We start from the raw sequence: 21632 nt of genomic DNA on the forward strand, positions 1-21632 counted from the left end.
CATATGTCATTCCAAGCTATTTACAGTAATAATTAAATCTTAATCAACGTTTAACCTCTGTAAAATGTTTGAAGGGATCTAATCACCCTTCAGTCTGCACTAATGAAGGAGAAATATATAAACATAAAAAGAAAATGATGCGCACCAGAAAGAAGAGTAATTGCAAAATTGTATTTCTTTTAAATATAATCGGCAAGTTATGTAAAGGAAGCCAACGGGTATTTTAAGTGAAGACATCTTGGGTGTCAGAGGTGTGAGTAGCTAATTTTGTACTGCTATCCATAACAGATGTAGCATATTTTCTCTTAGAGCCATTATTAGCAACTTCACCATTTCATTTCTTACTGGAACACAAAGCAGAACATGGAAAGATCTTGAGAGGTACAAGGGAGGAACGAGGAGGCAGCTCCAGACGCCAACGAGATCCCCTCTGCTGGCAGCTGGAAGGTGCAGCTCCCTCGCCAAGCTGGCAGGAAGAAGCTCAGAGGCCAAGTGGCTGGGCTGGGGCTTCTGTGGCATTGCCCAGGGACTCTGGGGCAGAGACCTGGCATCCTGGCTGGAAAGACCCACGGGCAGGAGGGTCCAGGGCCAAGGTGGCAGGCAGAGGCAGAGACCCAACTGGCTCCCTTTGACCAGTATTGTCCACACTGACCGGAAGTAGCTCTCCAGGGTGGCCAGGGATGGTGGGAGTGCCTGTCCAAGGACTTCTGGACTCCTTAAGCCCCATCAGAAAGGGGCTTCATCTACCTGCTGGTGTCATCAGACGGACACCATCTCCACAGGGGTTCAGCAGGGGCCTCTGGGGATGTGGAGGCAAGCAGGGCAGGCTGTGGGAGGAGGAGGAGAAAGATGCTCTGTTTGGGGTGGCTGCTTTGCAGCGTGCACCCCACGCAAAGGTGGCCAGAGAGGCAGAGAGCGGGCGCTTTGTGCCTGGGCTTGATGCTCCACCTTTGGAGAAAGGCGCAGGTAGGCAGGCAGGTTCTCTGAAGGAAAAGGGACCAGGCTTCCTACCAGCAAGTGAAGGGGGGCGGCAATTCAACAGGGGTGGCTCTGGCTGCAGGGGCCCAAAGGAGAGAGCCAAGTTCAGGGGAAGTGGGGCGTGGGGAATCACCCACACTTGTGGTCCAGGAAGGGCCCGACTTGACAGCAGCCGGTCTAGACAAGCTGGCTTTGGGGTCTCTCAGCCTTGGCACTGTGATGTCTGGGGCTGCCGGAGTCCAGAAGCAATAGCGGGGAGGGAGACTCCACAAGGAAACTGAGTTGCTCTTGTCCTTGAGTCCCGCTTCCGGGTTCCCCAGATGGGGCACTGTGAGAAGAGGGTGCTGGACGAGGTGGGCCATGCTCCTGTTTGCTCTCTCTCCTGCAACACCTGGCCTTCTGGTCACCATGGGAAAGGAGGCCAGTCAGAGAGGTCCCCCCCTCCTCATCTGCCAGGCTCAGAGATCTTTAAAGGGCAATTACCTGCTCCAGCGGGGACGGGCCCCCCTCATTTCTTCCTGCCTCGGCTTTGATCATCTCCCCGTGTTTGACATTTCGAAGCAGTGAATTTTGGAGGGATGAATGACGTTCCTTAGGAGCTTTCAGCTTCTCCACTTTCCCTCCGCAGCACGGATGGCGGGAGCTTCCCCGTCTCGGTTTGCACAGCTGAGCATGAAAGTCCCACAGGTGCAAGGTGTTAAAAGGAAGGCGCTGAAGGGCTTAGCGGAGAGCCTGCCCTGAGCCACACAGAGCCTCTCCAAAGGGCGCGGCGGGGGGCTGTGTCAGCACAACAAAGGCCTCAGGAACCTGGACCAGATGCCTCCGCACATCAGCAAGGCCCAGCTGGGGCCGGGCTCACAGGACTTCTGCAAATCCCCAGAAGGGCGGTTTCACAGAACTGCAGAGTTGGAAGGGACTGTGCGGATCATCCAGTCCAAGCTGCTGCAATGCAGGAATCTTTTTGCCCAACGTGGGACTTGAACTCCCAACCCTGAGATTAATAATAATAATAATTTATTATTTATACCCCACCCATCTGGTTGGGTTTCCCCAGCCACTCTGGGTGGCTCCCAACTGAATATTAAAAACACAATACAGTACAGCATTAAACATTAAAAACTTCCCTAACCAGCGAAGGATCCTGCCTTCAGATGTCTTTTAAAAGTAAGGTAGTTGCTTACTGCCTTGACATTTGATGGGACATTTGATGGGAGGGCGTTCCACAGGGCAGGCGCCACCACCGAGAAGGCCCTCTGCCTGGTTCCCTGTAACCTCACTTCTCACAGGGAGGGAACCGCCAGAAGGTCCTCGGCGCTGGACCTCCGTGTCTCTTGACTTAGGAAGGGCTTGGGATCGCTCAAAGAACAGCTTGTGGAACCTCGTCCGTTGCGGATTTTCCGAGCAAAGGCATCTCTTGGCCCTGCTTTGGATAAGAATGTAGGGAAAGTAGGTTCCCAGGTAAAGCCTGGAAGCAGAACCAAGAGCAGGAGCGGAACTCTCCTCCCTTGGGATCCACGGCAACTGGTACCTTGACAGAGGAGGGAGAAAACCAGCCATCGCGACTAGTAGCTACTGATGGCCTGATCCGCCATGACTCTGCCTCATCCTCTTCTAAGGCCATCCAAGTTGGTGGCCACCCCTGTTTAACTCTGCGTTGCGTGAAGAAGGACTTTCTTCTGTCTGTCTTGAACATGGGTAGGCAAACTAAGGCCCGGGGATCAGATCCTGCCCAATCACCTTCTCAATCTGGCCCGCCGACAGTCCGGCAATCAGCGTGTTTTTACATGAGTAGAATGTGTGCTTTTCTTTAAAATGCATCTTGGGTTATTTGTGGGGCATAGGAATTCGTTCATATATTTTTTTCCAAAATATACAAGGTCTGAGGGACAGTGGACCTGCCCCCTGCTGAAAAAGTTTGCTGACCCCAGTCTTGAACCTTTCAACATTCAGCCTCACTGAATGTCCACGAGTTCTAGTGCTATGAGAGAGGAAGAAAACCTTTTCTTTATCCACTTTTTCCAAACCACACATGATTTTTAATACACCTCTATCATGCTTCTCCTTATCCACCTTTTCTCTAAACGAAAAAGGCCCAAATGCCACAACCTTTCCTCACATGGGAGCTTCTCCACTCCCTCAATCATTTCGGTTGCCCTTTTCCGGACCTTTTCCAGATCTACAATATCCTTTTTGCAGTGAGGTACCCAGAACCGTACACGAAGTTGCACCAAGCGTTCCCATCATGGCATTTGAGCGTTTCTGTTGAGTTCAGGTCCTGCTTATGGGTTTATCATTGCAGCATCTGTTGGCCACTGTGAGAACAGGCTAGATGGGCTAGATGGGCCCCTTTGGCCTCATCCAGCAGAGTTCTTCTTAGGTTCTCAAATGTTTCCCATCTCTGGGGCAGAGGATTCCAAGCTCATGGCATGGCAAACACTGGACCAGAGACCCCTTCAAGGTCCTTTCCAAAGAGTTTCGCTCAAAGTATCAAAACACATAATAGTCAGAGGACAGGTAAGGATGGTCAAAAGGAATAAATATCTTCCCTTCTGCAGGATTTGGGAAATGGAACGAATCACTCAAAACGAGCCAGTGCCCCAATGTGCCCACCATATTCTGGCCCAGAAAAAATAAACATTCAAAGGCTTGTCCAAGTACGAGACTGTGGTTACTTTACACACCTTAAGCCAGGCATGTTTACTGCAGCTCAGCAGACGGCTAAGAGGAAGACCAAGCAGATGTAACACTCATTTGCACGTTGCAGGCACAGACTGAATCAGGATGGCACTCCTAACCTCCCCTCAAAGGTAATCTACTTTGCCAGAGCACTGTTAACAAACCCTAGCCAAGCACAACTCCTTTCCCATAAAGGCCTGGGGCATCCAAGGCTCCGGTGAAAAAAGAATGGTTCTCGTCAGCCTCTCTGCACAAACCAGAGGCCCAGCTCCCAGCAAGTGATAGCGGTTTCTGCTCCTTGCCATTCTTCCTATTTCCTTTCTCTTTTAAAAATACTGTATATATTTTTACTGACTTTCAAGATAAGAATTTCCCAGCTGCCATCAGAAATGCCATTCTCTTGGCAATCCAAGGCCCCCTCTGTGGCGTCCAGCAAAACGCAGGTATTCCCTCCATCCTTACGGAGGAATGTCAGTTTAACAGGGTTAATACACAAGCGTAGCTGAAGCTTCCCTTGGAGACAAATGAATAACAGTGTTTTCTGAAAGTGCGGTTGTCTCCCAAAGTGTTGAAGGATGCAGAAGGTTGGGGAGGGGCAGAGAGAGTGGGGAGGAATAGCAACTTCCATCACTCACGTTTTGCAGCATCAGCAGCGTGCGCGCACACACACACACACACACACACACCGGTTGCTGTGGCAGCGAGTGCCACAACCGACTGCGTCTGCAACAGAATTAAGGCAAGTAGCCCCCACCCCCCACACACCTGGACAGCTCTTGGGAGGGGAATGACAGGAGCCAAGGTGGAGCTGCCTTTCTTAGTTCAAGTCCTCAACCCTCAGGGGCTGAGATGGAGCAAGACTCTCGCAGGCCAGTGAATAAACAGATTCTCAGGTGAATGACTGGCCAATGCCATTTCAACAAATAGTTCTCTCTCTCTCTTAATAATAAAAAAATCCTGAATATTTGTCATCAGCATACATGGCCTTTTGCAGAGGAACACAGGACAAGAAACCAAAAATCTGAGCCCCTGCCCCGAGGCAACTACATCCGGGCAAGAGGAAAGGGACGCTGCCTTGGGCACCTCGGGTGGGGTATAAATGCAAAGAACAAACTAAGATAAACTAAGAATGGCTGCTAGAGAGGAATAATAATAATAATAATAATAATAATAATAATAATAATAATAATAATTTATTATTTATACCCCACCCATCTGGCTGCGTTTCCCCAGCCACTCTGGGCGGCTTCCAACAAAGTCTTAAAATACAGTGGTCTGTTAAACATGAAAAGCTTCCCTAAACAGGGCTGACTTCAGATGTCTTCTGAATGTCAGGTAGTTGTTTATCGCTTTGACATCTGCTGGAAGGGCGTTCCACAGGGCAGGCGCCACCACCGAGAAGGCCCTCTGCCTGGTTCCCTGTAGCTTTGCTTCTCGCAGGGAGGGAACCGCCAGAAGGCCCTCAGAGCTGGACCCTGGTGTCCGGCCTGAACGATGGGGGTGGAGACGCTCCTTGAGGTATACTGGGTCTTAGAGGCTGTTTAGGGCTTTCAAGGTCAGCACCAATACTTTGAATTGTGCTCAGAAACGTCCTGGGAGCCAATGTAGGTCTTTCAAGACCGGTGTTATATGGTCTCGGCAGCCGCTCCCAGTCACAAGTCTAGCTGCCGCATTCTGGATTAGTTGTAGTTTCCTGGGGGTCAGGTGATGGCAGACCCGTGGCAAGCTGCCTGTAGCGGACGCACCTACCATCCCTGCTTCTCCCTCCCTGCCTCTTAGGGGGCTCCTACATCCAGGGACCCTGCCAGCCCCACACAGAGCCTAGACGCAACGACTCCTTCTTCAAGGCCTTACGGGGCGCGTGGAGGACGGGCAGGGCAGGCCCAGGGGTGGGCAAGACAGGGAGAGGCAGCCACATGGCAGAGGAGGAGCAGGCCAGGCCCAAGCGGCTCTGCGGCAGCAGCGGGTCTTGAGGAGGGAGGCGGCAGATGGGGCTGCCTGGTAGCCAGCCCCACTTCTCCTGCTTCCCCCACCGCTGCTCGCTTGCCAAGCCAGCCTGCTGCTCCGACACTGGGCAGGAAGCCGTGTCGAGGAGCCCTGAGCCTCGGATGAGGAGCGAGATGGAGGCGCAGCCTGTGGAGGGTCTTAATTGTTCTGGCTGTCGGAACCACAGAACCAGTGCTATTCTTTTGGAAAAAGAGGCACTGGAATTCACCACGAACTCCTCCCTTGTTCTCTTAGATTGGCAAGGGTGCCCGCCTGAGAGGGGCCGGAATGGAGTTCTTGTGAGTTTTGGCTGGGGAAAAAAGCCCTGCACAGAAACACAGAATTCTAGAGTTTGAAGGGTCTTCCAGGGTGATCTAGTCCACCCCCTGCAATGCAGGAATCTCAGCTGAAGCATGCCTGACAGACGGCCACCCAACCTCAGCTTAAAAGCCTCCAGCGAAGGAGAGTCCACCACCTTCTGAGGGCGTCCATTCCACCATTGAAGAAGTCTCACCATTAGACGGCTCTCCCGGATGTTTAGTCCAAAATACATTTCTTGTAATCAGTTCAACCCATTGGTTTGAGTCCTACCCCTCTGGAGCAGCAGAAAGCAAGCTTGCTCCCTCCTCCGCGTGACAGCTCTTTAGATATATGGCCTTGGTTCTCGTATCTCCTCTTTTCCAGGCTAAACATATCCAGCTCCTCCTAGCGTTCCACCTAAGGCCTGGTCTCCAGACCCTTCGTCCTCTTGGTCTCCCTCCTCTGCACACCTTCCAGCTTGTCAAAATCTTTCTTAAACTGGGGTGCCCAGAACGGGACACATCTCTCCAGACGTGGTCTGACCAAGGCAGAGGAGATGTGCCATGACTTAATCTAGACAAACTATGCCTCTTCAATGCAGCCTAGAATTGCATTAGGGTTTTTTTTTGCTACTCAGTCAAAGCATGTGCACAAGGGACGCGGGTGGCGCTGTGGGTTAAACCACAGAGCCTAGGACTTGCTGATCAGAAGGTCGGCGGTTTGAATCCCCGCAACGGGGTGAGCTCCTGTTGTTCGGTCCCTGCTCCTGCCAACCTAGCAGTTCAAAAGCACACCCAAAAGTGCAAGTAGATAAATAGGTACCGCTCCGGCGGGAAGGTAAATGACGTTTCCGTGCGCTGCTCTGGTTTGCCAGAAGCGGTTTAATCATGCTGGCCACATGACCCAGAAGCTGTACGCCGGCTCCCTTGGCCAATAAAGCGAGATGAGCGCCACAACCCCAGAGTCAGCCACGACTGAACCTAAGGGTCAGGGATCCCTTTACCTTTTACAAAGCATGTGCAGAGCTCCATTATGCCTTTTGTTCTGGGCCGGGGACCAAGCACAGCCCCCAGCAGCAGAGATGACTGCCCAGACCAGCTGAGGTGATATTGCCCCTGCCCTTGGGATGTCACTCTGCACATGGGCAGAGGCACAGCCCGCAACAGCAGTGGGAGAGAGCAAGTGTCTGAGATGGATCCCAGAGAAGAAAGACAATGACTAGGTCTTTTTTCACTCAGCGGGGCAGGGAGCTGCAAGGCGGGTGGTGGCATAACACCCCCCCCCCAGCCTGAGCACCTCTCCACCGCCCACCCCATGCTCCAAAGTGCCTCCCTCCTGAGAGCAGCTTTCAAGCCTCTACAATGTTGTTTGTTTTTTGTAGAACTCTTAATGGCTTAGAGGCACTAGGAAGTGAAGGCTCTGTTAAAGAGGAATGTTTTGATGCCCACCAGCACCCCACACACCTGGGGGGCGGTAGGGGCTGGTTAGCAGGGGCTTGCAACGCAGATAGTTTACATACTTGAAGCAAGGAGCTGAGAGAACAGGAGGAGGAGGAAACCGGATCCTGCTCAGATCCAGCCGCTGAACCCTCCCGAGCCACACAAGAGGGTTTCCCCTCCCCTCCCCTGACTCCCCTGACCACCGGACGAGCCTCTCTCTGCTTCAGAAGGGACGCCAACCCTGGGACCAGGCTCAGCGCTTGGGGTGGGGGCTTGGCCTGGACTGAGCCTCTTGCAGAACCTGCTTGCCTTGTTTCAAAGGCCCGTCTCAAGGAGTCCAGAGGCACAGGGAGAAAAAGAGAGAAAGTCTTCCCTTGCAGAGTCATAGTCTAGAGGCCATTGCAGGGTCTCAAGGGCTGGGAAAGGGGCTCTCGTTCCTCCCCCACCCCCTTCACTCCCGACTCCACAGATGGAAGGTTCCTGTGGCAAACCAGGGGGCTACAACGGTTGCCCTGCCCCAGAGCTTTGCAGGTGGTGGCTGGCCTCTGCCATTCCCCCCTTTCCCTGCCGTGGCCCATGCCCCACACCATCCTCTGTGGTTCAGGAGGGGCTGGGGCTGCTGGCCAGGGCTCCTCAGGATAGCTGCAGGCAGGCGTGGGATGGGCTGTAATGAGAATGCGATTCCTACATTGCAGGGGATTGCCCTAGATGACCTTTGGGGGTCCCTTCCAACCCTACAATCTTATGAGGTGTGGCCACAAGGCTGGCAGAATGCACAGGTCTGAGGAGGGTCCCTGGGGAGACGGGGGTTGGATGGGTTGGCACAGCTCACCGCTAACGTGCAGAGTCCTTAAGATTACGACTCCATGGCACATTATAATAATATAATAATTTATTATTTATACCCTGCCCATCTGGCTGGGTTTCCTCAGCCACTCTGGGCGGCTTCCAACAGAACACTAAAATACAAAATTTCAGGCTGCATAAAGCAAAGGCAAAGGGGAGGTGCCCAAGGAGAGAGGCAGGTCATGCAAGAAGAGACTGCTGTTGAATGAGGCCCCTGGCCCACCTAATCCAGCATCCTGTTTGCACAGGGGCCAAGCAGATGCCTGTTGTGGGAAACCCCTAAGCAGGATCCAAGCACAAGAGACCTCATGGCAAGTCACAATCTGAAATACAGCATTAAAAACAGTTTTAACTTAATATAAAAAACAAGAGTGGGTCCATATTTGTATATTCTTCTTTTTCTTCTGGGCATCCAGCTGTCTTGAGAGGCAATGGAGTGCACCTCTGGGGGTGAAGGCAGCAGCAGCAGCAAAGTGACCTCCTTGGGGCACCAGCCTGGGCAGTGTGTCTGGAGGACCTGGGCTGCCCAGACGACAAGACCCCCCTCTTGGCCTGGCTGATGGGGTACAAAGGAAAGCAGAGCAAGACGCTGGGCACCAGCTTGGCTGCAGGAGTTGCCGAAAGGAGGCGTATGAGGCACCATCCAACCGCTTTAGGTACTCCACTCTGGACTTGTGGAGGGTTTACTCCTGAGCCTGTTGTCTTTGTCCATGGAGTTTTCTTGGCAGGGATACTGGAGTGGCTTGCCGGTTCCTGCTCCAGGTGGATCACATTTGGTCAAAACTCTCCACTATGACCTGTCCATCTTGGGTGGCCCTGCATGGCATAGCTCATAGCTTCTCTGAGTTATTAAAGCCCCTTCGCCACGGCAAGGCAGTGCTCCATGGACTACAAGAAGACCAAACCTCTCCATTCTGAAGGAAATTAGCCCTGAGTGCTCACTGGAAGGACAGATCCTGAAGCTGAGGCTCCAAGACTTTGCCCACCTCTTGAGAAGAGAAGACTCCCTGGAAAAGACCCTGATGTTGGGAAAGATGGAGGGCACAAGGAGAAGGGGATGATGGAGGACGAGATGGTTGGACAGTGTTCTTGAAGCTACCAGCATGAGTCTGACCAAACTGCGGGAGGCAGTGGAAGACAGGAGTGCCTGGCGTGCTCTGGTCCAGGAGTCACGAAGAGTCAGACACGACTAAACAACAACAACAACAATTACTCCTGAGCCTTTTATTTTCCCAAAGATGTCTCTCAAGTAGAGTTTTAGGGTCTGAGACAGAGGGAGCGTGGATGTTTCTCAAGTGTCCAAGACCAGGGCAAAAGCTACTTCAGGAGCCCACCTGCTCCAGGAAGAGGGAGCAAGGGAGGGAGGCAGTTCCTGCTCCAGCAGACTTCCCTGCCCTCCGGTGGTCTTTGCAGCAAAGGTGTCTTCCGGATGCCAGGCGAAGGGGTGGTGCGAGCCGAGGGGAGCGTCAAGGCAAAGCCAAGGGGAAGGAGAGAGGAAATCCGGAGTGAGTCCCCAGCTGGGCCCATGAGCTTTGCCTGTGATAGAGACAGGACTGGCACGCCAACAGGGTGAGGGGCAAGAAGACTGGGCAGGGGGACTGGCAAGGGAGGGAGGGAGCAGGGTCTTGATTTTGCTAGCTGCTGTTTCCAACTGTGATGTGAGAGATTTGGAGATGCTTGCTGGCTTCCCAAAGGCATTTGGGTGAGGACAGGATGCTGGCTGGACTCGATGGGCCACTGGCCTGATCCAGCTCAAGCATCTTCTGATGCGATTCACTCCTCCCATCAGTCCCAGGCAGCAAGTCTGTGTGCTGCTGACGCTGGCAGGAGTTGCAGCCCAAAGCCTTTGGAGGGCGCCCAGTTGGAGAAAGAGGCTGGCACAAAGCGCGGGCTGAGAAACTGCCTGGCCCAACCCCGGCAGCAACGAGCAGCCAAAGCCCCCCACGCCCCTTACTGGATGCTTCTAAGTCAGATGGCACAAGGCAGGAGAAGGCAATGAGGATGCCCTCCTCCCCAGGAGCGTAGCATGGGTTGCCAGTGCCTGGGGCCACACACAAGGGGTGGACAGGGGGAAACAAAGCGAGGACACATGCGCATTCAACTGCCTAATGGCATCTGCATCACCCAAGAGGTTGCAGCCACAGAGATAAGAAAAGAAGAGCCGTTAAGTTTTCTGGTTTGCATGGAGAAGCCATTTTCCATGAAGCTCAGTGACGGAAGGGCGTAGCTGTATTGAGGCTGCACTGGGTGTTGAAATTTTGCACCCCTAACAATTTTGTGCCCCGGTGTCCCCCATCCCCCTGCTATGCCACTGCTCCCCCCCCCCCCGAGAAATGAGCCTGGTGCTGGAATGCGCTTCTGAGCTGGCCCAAGCTGGGCTGTGTGGTTCTGTTGGACTTTGCTGACAAGGCTGGGAGTCTCGCAGCATTGTTCTTTTATTGTTCTCCTGTTCTCTGGCAGAGGCATCCCAGCAGGCGGCAGGAGAGGGGGAGAGAGGAGAGGGCAGCGCCTCTCCATCAGCTCTGGGGAAATTCTTGGCGGCTCATCTCCCATTCTTTCCCTTCCAGCTGGTCACTGCAAGAATGCTGTAACTCAGAACCGGTGCCTGGAGTTTGCTCTCTTCCTCCTCTCTCTTGGGCGTGCTTCCTTTTGTGTTGTGCCTTTTAGCCTGTCAGCTTGAGAGTGGGGGCTTCGTGCTATTTCTACGCTATTTTCAACTGAACAGCACGATTTAAAAATGCTTTGAATCAAAGGATGCTGTGTGTTGGGAGCATCACTTTTCCTTTTTCATGGGACTGTGTGACTCTCAGCCTGAGCAGGGCAAACTTCAGTTTCTTGGTTTTAGATGCGCCTTCAGTCACAGAATTGTAAGAACTGGAAGGGGCTGCCCATGGTCATCTAGTCCAACCCCCTGAAATGCAGGAATCACAGCCAGAGAATCCTCGACAGATGACCACCCAACCTCTGCTAAGAAACTTCCAACGGGCTGCCCACTCCACTGTTGAACAGCTCTTGCCACCCTGAAGTTCTTCCCGATTCGGAATCTCCTTCCTCACACTTTGAATCCCCTGGAGACCTCAGCTGCCTGCCCCCTTCCCTTTTCGAGGAACTGTGTAGCTCTTCTTCCTCCGCCCTCCTCCCCAGCACAAATTCCCCTCTTACTGCTGACTTTTGTCAGATGAATTCACAAACCATTGTTTCATTGTATTTGTTTTTCCTTAGATTAAGTTGTTTGCCACTCTGGGAGTTGTTGTAGCGAAGGTCAGTTTATAAATAAAGGTCACTAATTTTCTTTTTTTCGCAAAGGGCCCCGGCTACAGCACAGCCTCAAGGACCATCGGAAACAACTCCAGACTTCTCAAGCGCAGAGCACAGTCGCAATGGGCACAAGGCCAATGAACTCCAGGGCAGGCAGAGCGTGGCTCTTGAGGAGCCATGGCAGAGGCTGAGGCTTCTTCTGAGGCTTTCGAGAGCAAGACGTCTTCGCTTTCCAAAGTGTTTCTGGACCTCATGGCCCCAGGGGCAAGACCGGAAATGTGGTGGCAAAATATTAAAAAGAACGAAGATGTATCTATACACAAACACAAATGCATGGGAAACAGCCAAAGGCCATCGTGTCCTCTTGAAATGTCCAAGAATTTTTCAGGGGAGTTTATCAAGTCTCCCCCCCACCCCACCCAACATTGCTAAATGACAGTCAGAGTAAGAACTCTGCAGAATAAAATGCCTGGACTCTAGCTGGGCTTGTGGAATTGTGGTTTGAAAGACTTTGACTACTGGCAAGAGAAAGAAGCACGGGAGTTAGAGAACCCAGTTTTTGACACTAAGCTTGACAGACTGATTTGGCATCTAGCCACATGAACTCTCATATTTTAAAACATGGCTTTTGTGCCGATCACACTTCTGCCTCCTATGTGCCCCTTGGTATGCCAAACTACTCATTCAGACCCCTCGGCCCCACTGTGCGGTCAGCATCATACGGGTCAAATGAGAAAAGCCTTGGCAACGCTGCGGCTCCAGTCCACACGCTCTGCCACACTTGAAGGACTCCATCGCCCGGTCCCTTATGAAGAGAGTTTGCCCATGGGGAGGAGGCAAACTGCCTGAAGATTCACCCCACAACTTACTGGTTTGTCCAATCCACAAGGACTTAAGAGCAGCCTTGCTCAAAGAGTTAAATTCCCCAGCTGGGAGACTGAGTGGGTCTCTAACTTTTCATCAGGGGAGAGGTTACCCCAACACTTCTGGAAGAGTGGCTTGCTTTGCCCTCGGAGACGCAGTTTTAAGAAGGAAGGCTTGTGGGGTGAAAAGTTAATCTGACAGAATGCTTGGTTTTTATAATTATTTTAACTGCATAATGCATTTTATTCTGTTCTATGTATTTAGTTTTTCATAGCTTCGGCTACACAAATAAATTTGTTGTTGTTGTTTAGTTATTTAGTGGTGTCCGACTCTTCGTGACCCCCTGGACCAGAGCACGCCAGGCACTCCTGTCTTCCGCTGCCTCCCTCATGCTGGTAGCTTCGAGAACACTGTCCCACCATCTCGTCCTCTGTCGTCCCCTTCTCCTTCTGCCCTCCATCTTTCCCAACATCAGGGTCTTTTCCAGGGAGTCTTCTCTTCTCCTGAGGTGGCCAAAGTCTTGGAGCCTCAGCTTCACAATCTGTCCTTCCAGTGAGCACTCAGGGCTGATTTCCTTCAGAATGGAGAGGTTTGATCTTCTTGCAGTCCATGGGACTCTCAAGAGTCTCCTCCAGCACCAGAATTCAAAAGCATCAATTCTTCGACGATCAGCCTTCTTTATGGTCCAGCTCTCACTTCCATACATCACTACTGGGAAAACCATAGCTTGAACTATACAGACCTTTGTCTGCAAGGTGATGTCTCTGCTTTTTAAGATGCTGTCTAGGTTTGCCATAGTATAGAATTGTAGAATTGGAAGGGACCCCAAGGGTCATCTAGTCCAACCCCCTGCAATGCAGGCATCTTTTGCCCAGTATGGATTTCGAATCCATGACCCTGAGATTAAGAGTCTCATGCTCTGATTGAGCTACCCACCTACCAGTGGATAGATGCCCTTTGTGGATAAATAACCTTTGTGGTCTATAGTCTATAGACCATTGCCTCCCCCCTCCCCCAGTGTAGTACTGCTCACTCTGGCCAGCAGCAGTGGCTCTCCAGGGTTTCCAGGAGGAAATCTCATTGGGGATGGAACCAGGGACCTTCTGAATGCAAAGCCGATTCTCCACCACAGAGCTACAGTCCTCATCCACACACCCACACGCAAGGATTCACCCTGGTCACTGCTCTCCTGCACAATGGAGGTGGACTGAAGCTGCACAAGAGCGCCACCACCAGCAGAAGAGAGGCAGTGCAGTTCAGCGGTGGGAGTGTTGGACTAGGACTGGCTGGGAAAGGCAGGTTGCAGTCCCGGCTCAGCCATGAAGCTCATTGGGTGGCCTTGAGCCGGCCCGTCTGTCTCTCAACACAATCTCCCTTGCAGGGTTGTTGCAAGAAGGAAACAGGGAGAGGGGGAAGACCCAGGCACACCACCCCGAGGTCCTTGAGAAAATGCCTGCTCTGCTCTTGTGCAGCTCCAGTTCATTTAAGCAAGGCCTGAGCCACAGATCCACGCCTGGCCTTGCATTCACAGCCAAAGTCAGAAGTGGCTGCTGGATCCGACCAATGGCCCATCTATGGAAATAGTTTTTATTTGATTTTACAAGTATGGAATTATAACATTACCAAATACATATCCATATTTAGAGATTTCTCCGAATCCCTAGACTTCCCACCTTCCCCTCCATCCATGGGTCCCAATGTCAACTTTTTCAACTGCATGTTATTTCATCATCCAAGTCTCTCCATTTTGTCCACAGTACATTTCTGAGCACAATTCAAAGTGTTGGTGCTGACCTTTAAAGCCCTAAACGGCCTCAAAGGCCCAGTAGACCTGAAGGAGCGTCTCCACCCCCATCGTTCAGCCCAGACATTGAGGTCCAGTGCCGAGGGGCTTCTGGCGATTCCCTCCCTGCGAGAAGTGAGGTTATAGGGAACCAGGAAGAGGGCCTTCTCGGTAGTGGCACCCGCCCTGTGGAACGCCCTCCCATCAGATGTCAAGGAAATAAGCAACTATCTGACTTTTAGAAGACATCTGAAGGCAGCCCTGTTTAGGGAAGCTTTTAATGTTTAATAGGTTATTGTATTTTAGTGTTCTGTTGGAAGCCGCCCAGAGTGGCTGGGGAAACCCAGCCAGATGGGCGGGGTATAAATAAATAAATAAATAAATAAATAAATAAATAAATAAATAAATAAATAAATAATTAAATAATATTTCTACATCACAAGTGTTATGACCCATCTAGTCCAGCCTCCTGGCTTCACAGTGGCCAGCCAATGCCCCCATGGGAAACCAGCATGCAATATCCCAGCCCGAGCCCTCTCCCCTCCCGGAGATTCCAGCAACCAGCCTGCAGAAGCATCACTGCCTCCAAACATAGCTAGTAGACATCCATAGCCCTCTCCTCCTCCATCAATGGGTCTCATCTGCCTTGAAAGCCATCCACTGGTGGCCGCCACTGTCTCCTGCAGGAATGAGTTCCATAGTTTAACCAATGCCCCCCCCCCCGGCTTCCTCTCCCACGGGGGCCATCTCTGCCACCCACCCCAGACAGCAGCAGCTCCCAGAGGATCCTTGTCACCCTGCCTGATTGGGAGATCTTTCTTGGGGACCATGGCAGTGACCTCCGTGCAGCTCTTTTTATCGAGTCCCTCCCCCTCCCCTTCCATTAAAAAGCAGCCTTTTAACTGTGGACACATTTCAGCCTCACCAGATCCGCTAATTATTGACAGTTGGTGAAGAGGAGATGTCACTTGCTCCTCCTGTTAAACTGCATCTAATTAGTAATTGCTGGTTCACTGTCATCCTCTCTCCCTGCCGCTGCGGCTGCTGCCACTGCTGCAATCCCACCCCCACTGCCGCAAATTATTAGCTCATTAACCTTTTGCTTTTCCAATGGCGCCCTGCCAGCAAGATGGCGGCTCCAACAGATTGGGGAAGAGGGAGCTATTCCCCCCTCCCTCCCTCCCTCCCTCCCCCCTCCTGGCCTGGAGATCCAGAAGGAAGCCTGTGCAGGGAACAGAATTTCAGCTGGGAGCAAACCCCCATCCGCAGAGACAGCTTGTCTCCCATCCAAACCGGGGGGGGGGGGGAGGAGGAGAGAGGCTCCCAGCCTCACGCCATCCCTCAAGGCCTCCCTCTTCAGGCCAGAGCCTGGCACCAGCCTGGCAGTCAAGGTGCCCCACGCACGTCTGGGTGAGAGGGCTCTTTGAGCTGGTGCTCAGGACTCCAGAATGGGCAGCCTCCAAGCCTTGGCCCCCAAAGGCAGGGGTCCTAGCAGAACGTGAGACTGGGGAGCTGCATGGAGGACAAGGCGATGTGTGGCTACAGGCCACAATGACCACTAGCCAGGATGGCTCTGCTCCACGGCTGGAGGCAGCAACGCTTAGGAATCTCAGCTGCTGGAGACTGCGGGAAGGGAGAGTCCTGCTCAGCTCTTGCTTGCTGGTTTCCCCTCGGGGCATCTGGTTAGCCACACCTGGTACCTGCACCTGCCAGGTGGTTCTTCTGAACAACTTCTCTGCCGTCTGCCCCACCGGCACACACTCTGGGCTCACCGTCTCAACTCCCCCTTTCCATTTTTAAGAATTATTATCATCATCATCACCATTCTGCCCATCCACCCAAAGGTCCCCAGGGTGACCTAAAGCAACAGACGAAAGCTATTCAACGCAAGAACCCTAAAACCAAGCATGTAAATCAAATACAGCAGACATATTGTTGTTCCGGAAGGGTCACAGTCACACCAAGCCTTGACTCTGAAGGAGCCATCACCAAAAAGACCTTCAAGTCTGCCTGCAGGTCTCCTAGGGGGCCTCACCAACCAGCATGGACCCCTTTTGTGGAACATCCTTCTCTCAAGATGGTCCTCACTGCTGCAGCAGCACTGAAGCTGGTGCAACTGGGCCCCCCAAGGCAGGACAGTGGGGGGGGCTGCAATGGACCACTTGGACCACCAGGTAGGCAAAGTGACCAGAAATGACCCCGTTCACTACCAGAGACGCAACCCACAAAGGACTTGCAAAGAGATGTGGGATAGAGCAGCCCTGACCCCCTCCTGCGGAGATCTTGGTGGGGATGGGTGAGGAGTTGGGAATGGAGGACACACGCCCTGTGGGGAGAAGCATTGGGGCCTGATTCCTTCCCCACTGCCTTTCTGGATACTTTCTTCTTTCCAGCATGCCCAACACCCAGGCTCAGCTTGTGCCTGCTGTGCATTGGGGGGTGGGTCCCGCAGTGGTGAGGGAGGGCCAGTGCCACACTTCAGGGACAGCCAAGGAGACACCCTCTGCCGGGTTTTTCTGCAAGGCTCCCTCCCACAGCCTCTCCCACATTCAGTCTGCACCTTGCAAACAGAGAAAATCCTCAACATCATCCTCAGCATTCCGAGTGTTTCGCACACGTCCTCAGCATTCCGAGTGTTTCGCACACGTCCTTTTGGTAACCCTCTAAAACCAACGGTCAACTAACATGGTGCTCCTGGTTAAAAGAGGGCAGGGGGTCTCCCCAAATAATGGCATTTAGGAGAAGCATGTCTCAAAGCTGCCACTGGGGTGGCAGGCACCCCTTCTGTGTCCCCCTCCTTCTACTTGTTTTGATCACCTATAAGCAAAGTTTGAGTCTGTGATGGGACCCACGAGGCACCCACATCACACAGGTACAGAGAGGCAGTGGGACCGTGGCAGGAGAGGAAGAGAGAGCGAGAGTTGCTTGCCACACCTTAGGCACCCAAAAGTTCAAGGCCACAACAGTTCTCAGGACCGTGGGCACATTTGGATTTTGGGTGGGAGGCAATGGTGCCCCCCACTCTGGTCATTTCTCTCCTCCTTGCCCCAGATCACCCCTACACACAGAGAGAGATACAGAAGGAGAGAAAGTGTGCATGAGCACAAACACACCAAGCTGGATTTTCCAAAAGATCTGAGAAAATGTCAGATCCAGCAGTATTAATCTGAACTTTTAAAAGCACAAAGAGCTGAAAGGGGAAGAGGGAAAGGAGTGTCTTCCTTCAGCTCTTTGTGTTTGTCAAGGGAGGAAAAAGGTAGCCGCCCTCAGCAACTTATGGCCAAGGGGGCAGGGAACGGGGCACTCAGAGGTTTCCTGGGTGCCGGGGAAAACCTCAAGGGCCCATGGCTGTCGTGCTGTCAACCCCTGAAACAGACCCTTGGTAGATGGCAATGGATCCAGGACACAAAATAATCAGAAAGCACAAGGTCCCCCTGAGCACATGCAGAATGCCTCCACAGAGCACAGGTCCTTCCACCCCAGCCTGCTCCCTTCCGCCCATCCGCCCGTCGCGAGGAGGGAGGCGGTTGTGACACTGACCTCAGACATCTGCGGGAAGAGGCTGATGGCCAGGGGCAGCGCCAGGCCGAAGGCAGCAAGGCACACAAGGCTCTGCACGGGGAGGGCCATCCGGGGCCGCGACCGCAGGAGAGCCGATCTGCAAGAAGGAGGGCTGTTGTCGTGAGACCAGCAAGCGCAGCAGGGAGGATCCCTCCTCCCCCCCCCAACCACCGCCACCTCCCCTGCCCCCTTGGCCCAGCAACACCTGCCTGCAAAGTGGGATCGACGCAGCTGCACAGAATCTCAGGTATACATTGCGAGGGCTTGTTGGTGCGGAGAGAGGCATGGACTGAACATGAGGGGGCCGGGAGAGCCTTGCGGCTGCAGGTGGATGGGCCAAAGGTGGGGTCCAACACCCTGTTCTCAAGCTGGCCAGCCAGATGACCCCCAGCCAGGTGGGGCTCAGAGGCATCCAACTCCTCCAGCAGTGGAAGGAGAGGGTTGCCCTCGTGGCTGGAGGCCTCTGCCAAGGCTTTCTTCCCACTGTGTGCCTCCCGGGACTCTGCACACCTTGCTCCCCACAATTCCTCCTCCCCAGCTCCCTGGGCCACTGAAGGGCATGTCAGCTGGCCCCACAGCCATACGGAGCTGGAGTCAGGGCTGGAGTCAGATGCAGGTCAGCAAGAAAGGAAGCAGATCTCTGCTGTCAGTGAAGTTTACTCTTGAGTCAAGAAACCAAACAGGCAACTCGGCCTAGTGGTCTCAGCATGCTTCCCAGCAGGTCTTGCCTCTAGGGAGCAGTTGCTGAGACTGAAGGTCCCTGTCTTCCACCCTCTCTAAGGCTCCTCCTCTCCCAGATGTTTCCCAAGCAGTCTCAAACTGTGTCTGTGCACCTCTGGTCTCTGTTCTGCTCTTCTCATTACCCTGTGAGTTCTTCGAGACCAGAGGAGATGGGAACTTGTCACAGCCCGAGAGGGAGGCTCCCTGGTTTCTACAGCAGTCTCTGGACCCCGCTCCTCTGCTTCAGCCTCAGCGTCTGAACCGCTCCCTGTCACGGGCTCTTCCTTCTCACTAAACCCTGTTGCCCCTTCAGCATCCGGCACCTCCTCCCTATCTTCTCCCCCTGACGTCTCCTCTGTTTCCCACCAAAAGTCCCCTGGCTCTGAGCCGTCTTCCTCCGGGAGTTCCCATGGGGGTTCCCCGGCTGGTGCGCGTTCCACCACTCCTCTTTGCCCAGCCAGTCTGTGACAGCATGTGGGGCTGGGCAGGCAGAGCGTGGCACCTGCTGAAGAGATCCCTGTGACAGCGTCTCTGCTTTGCAGCCCAACCTGCCATCTCCTGGTGGCTAGCTAAACCCAACTTGCATCCACAGTTTGCCTGTGCTTTGAAAAGAGAATCAATGTGGCTGTGTGAATGGCACCAAGCGGACTGGAGTTAACCCCTCTGTTCCTGTTGCACATCTAGAATTTGCCCATCTCCTTGCCCTCCCTGTTCGTTAAGTTAGCTAAGGTGCACCCCCCCCCCAAATTTATAGACCACTTCTTCTCCAGGGAGCTCAAATTTACATACATAGTCCTTCTCCTCCCCATTTAACCCCCACAACAACCTTGAACCCGACAAAGCCCCAGCTGTTGGTCTTGCCGGTGCCCTTGCCATGGATGACCTTGGCCTTCATAGTTTTGTGAGGGTTATATGAGGAGGAGGCTGGTCAGGCTGAGAGACAGCGACTGGTCCAAGGTTGTGCTTCGTGGCCAAGGGAGGGTTTGAACCCTGGTCTCTTCCAGGTCCTAGTCTGACACTCTAGCCACTAGGTCACACGGGCTCTCTGATAGTGTCCCCCTGAGCAACGTCAAGCATTCCCAAGCAGCACCACAGCAACTGCGCATCTGGGCCTCCACAATGCGCCAGAGCTGGTGCTTAAAGAACCTAAGGAGAGCTAGCAGGATCAGGCCAGCAGCCCCTCTAGGCCAGCATCCTCTTCCCACAGTGGCTGTGGGAAATCTGCAGCCAGGATTTGAACACAAGAGCCCTCTCCCCGCCAGCGGTTTCCAGCAACTGATAATCAGAAGCATGGCTGCCTCCGACTGTGGAAGCAGAGCATGGCCACTGTGGCTAGTAGCCATCGATGGCCCTCTCCTCCATGAATTTGTCTTCCTGCGGCAGGGAGTTCCATAGTTCATGTGCTGTGCAAAGCAGGACTTCCTTGGGCTCAAAGCCTGAAGAAGCACTTTCCATGCGCTCAAGGCATGCTCTGGTGCTGAGAAACTGGCCCATGCCACCTCGCTGGGAGCCATGGCAGCGCCCGTTCCTCGCTCAGCCCCCTCCTGCTCCCCCCCCCAAGGCTGCACCCTTCTAATTACGGCCCTGCTGGGCTCCTCATAATCACCGCCAGGGAACGAAACCAATTTAGAGTGTTCGCTGGCTGCGGCTCCCAGGTGCGACTTCCGCCATGGGTGTTTTTAAACTCAGACCAGTTCAAATTACAATGGCTATAGCCTCCTAATTAAGAGGAGTTGTGGCCTGATTTAAAGAAAAAGCCTTAATTAACACATGAAGTGCAATGTCTTAATTGGGAACTCAGATCCTACCATTTGTAAAGTTCAGCCTAAATGACTCACAATTAACCGCCAGGGCCGCCCGATCCCGGCCTTCAGATCTCGGCTCTCCCGACGGCAGCAAGCCCCAAACGGCCGCCCCAGAGGGGAAGCGGGGCAAGGCTGCGTCCTTCGGGGGAACTGCCTCCCCACACTTGTTGCCTCTGGGATTCGGCCGCTGCCTTGTTAGCAGAGGCACCCCCAGTGAATTTGATGCTTTAAGAGTTAGGAAAAGTCCGGCAGCATGGATGCAGAGCACAGATCTGGGGGCCATGATTTCTCTGGTGGAAATGCAGAAGAAGATGCAGAATTGCAAAGGCAGCAACATCCAGGATGGCAAATGGACCAGGTCAGCCTCCTGCCTAGATCTGGTAGCAGAGGAGGAGGAGGAGGAGGAGACCCCAGTGTGGCCACCTTGCCCCCAAGGTTTGCCCCACATCTCTGTTTCCCCTTTTTTCTTTTTTGAGCCTGTGGCATATCTGATGCTTTGAAAAAGTGTTGTGGGCACTGCCACAAATATGGCTGCCATGGGGAAGCGGCAAGCCACAACTTGACACGAAGTCAAATCCAGTTAAAAAACAACAACAACTGGTCCTCTTGAATGTGCATGGTTTTTATATGGGATCCTCAAAGACTACCACTAAAGTAAAGTTTTCATTTTTCATTGGGTCAGTAAAATAACAGATTCTGAGTTTGGCACACACATAGCTCACCCGATGGCACAACCACATGGATCCAGCACAGATCCTTAAAGATTCCCTGATTGTGACAATGGATTCCCCTGAAAACTGTAATCAAATCACAGGCCACCTCTGTGTTCACAGAGGCACACTGTGATTTGTTGTTTTGTTGGCATGTCATTTAAAAACCACAAAGATCCACGAGGATCTTTGGAGCAGTGACAGTGCTGGCAGACCTGTGACTTTGACCATGTATAAAACAGGCACCAGTGTGGAGCTTCTACTCGGTGATGCAGGATCATGCAGATTCAAGAGGGAGTATTCATGGGGGAGAGGGATGCTCTGCTCTGCCTGCACAGCCGAGAGGCAACAATGCTTCCGAATACCTGGAAAAGGATCCTGCCTGTGGGTTTTCCCATAGGGACACCTGGTTGGCCCCGTGAGAAGAGGACACTGGACTGGATGGGCCACTGGCCTGATCCAGAAGGCTATCCTTATATTCTTAGTTTTCATAAACTCCATCAATGGGTAGAACAAAGAGATGCAATGTCTGGTTGTAAGAACAAAGCAACAGTGTAAATAATGCTCTCCTTTTTTTTTGTAAATTCACATGGTTATGGTCATATGTCCACCACTGTTTGCGAAATATGTGATGTGGGAAACTGGATTTAAATCTCCCCTTTTCCTTGGCTGATTTTAACTGCCTCAGATTAACTCAATCTACCCA

General features: G+C 52.9%; 1 protein-coding gene across 3 annotated transcripts in view; it reads right to left on the reverse strand.

Annotated features, from left to right (window-relative positions):
- The window catches only part of SFXN5 (sideroflexin 5), a 94614-nt gene that overhangs the window by 9106 nt on the left and 63876 nt on the right, over positions 1 to 21632 (reverse strand). For all 3 annotated transcript variants that reach the window (XM_081877165.1, XM_081877164.1, XM_081877163.1), the window contains one exon: positions 17671 to 17788. In XM_081877165.1, coding sequence (XP_081733291.1) covers positions 17671 to 17788 — 118 coding nt within the window. The remainder of the gene's footprint in view (positions 1 to 17670; positions 17789 to 21632) is intronic.

This window comes from Podarcis erhardii, assembly GCF_964252035.2.
Source record: "Podarcis erhardii genome assembly, chromosome: 9".
Taxonomy (NCBI): Eukaryota; Metazoa; Chordata; class Lepidosauria; order Squamata; family Lacertidae; genus Podarcis; species Podarcis erhardii.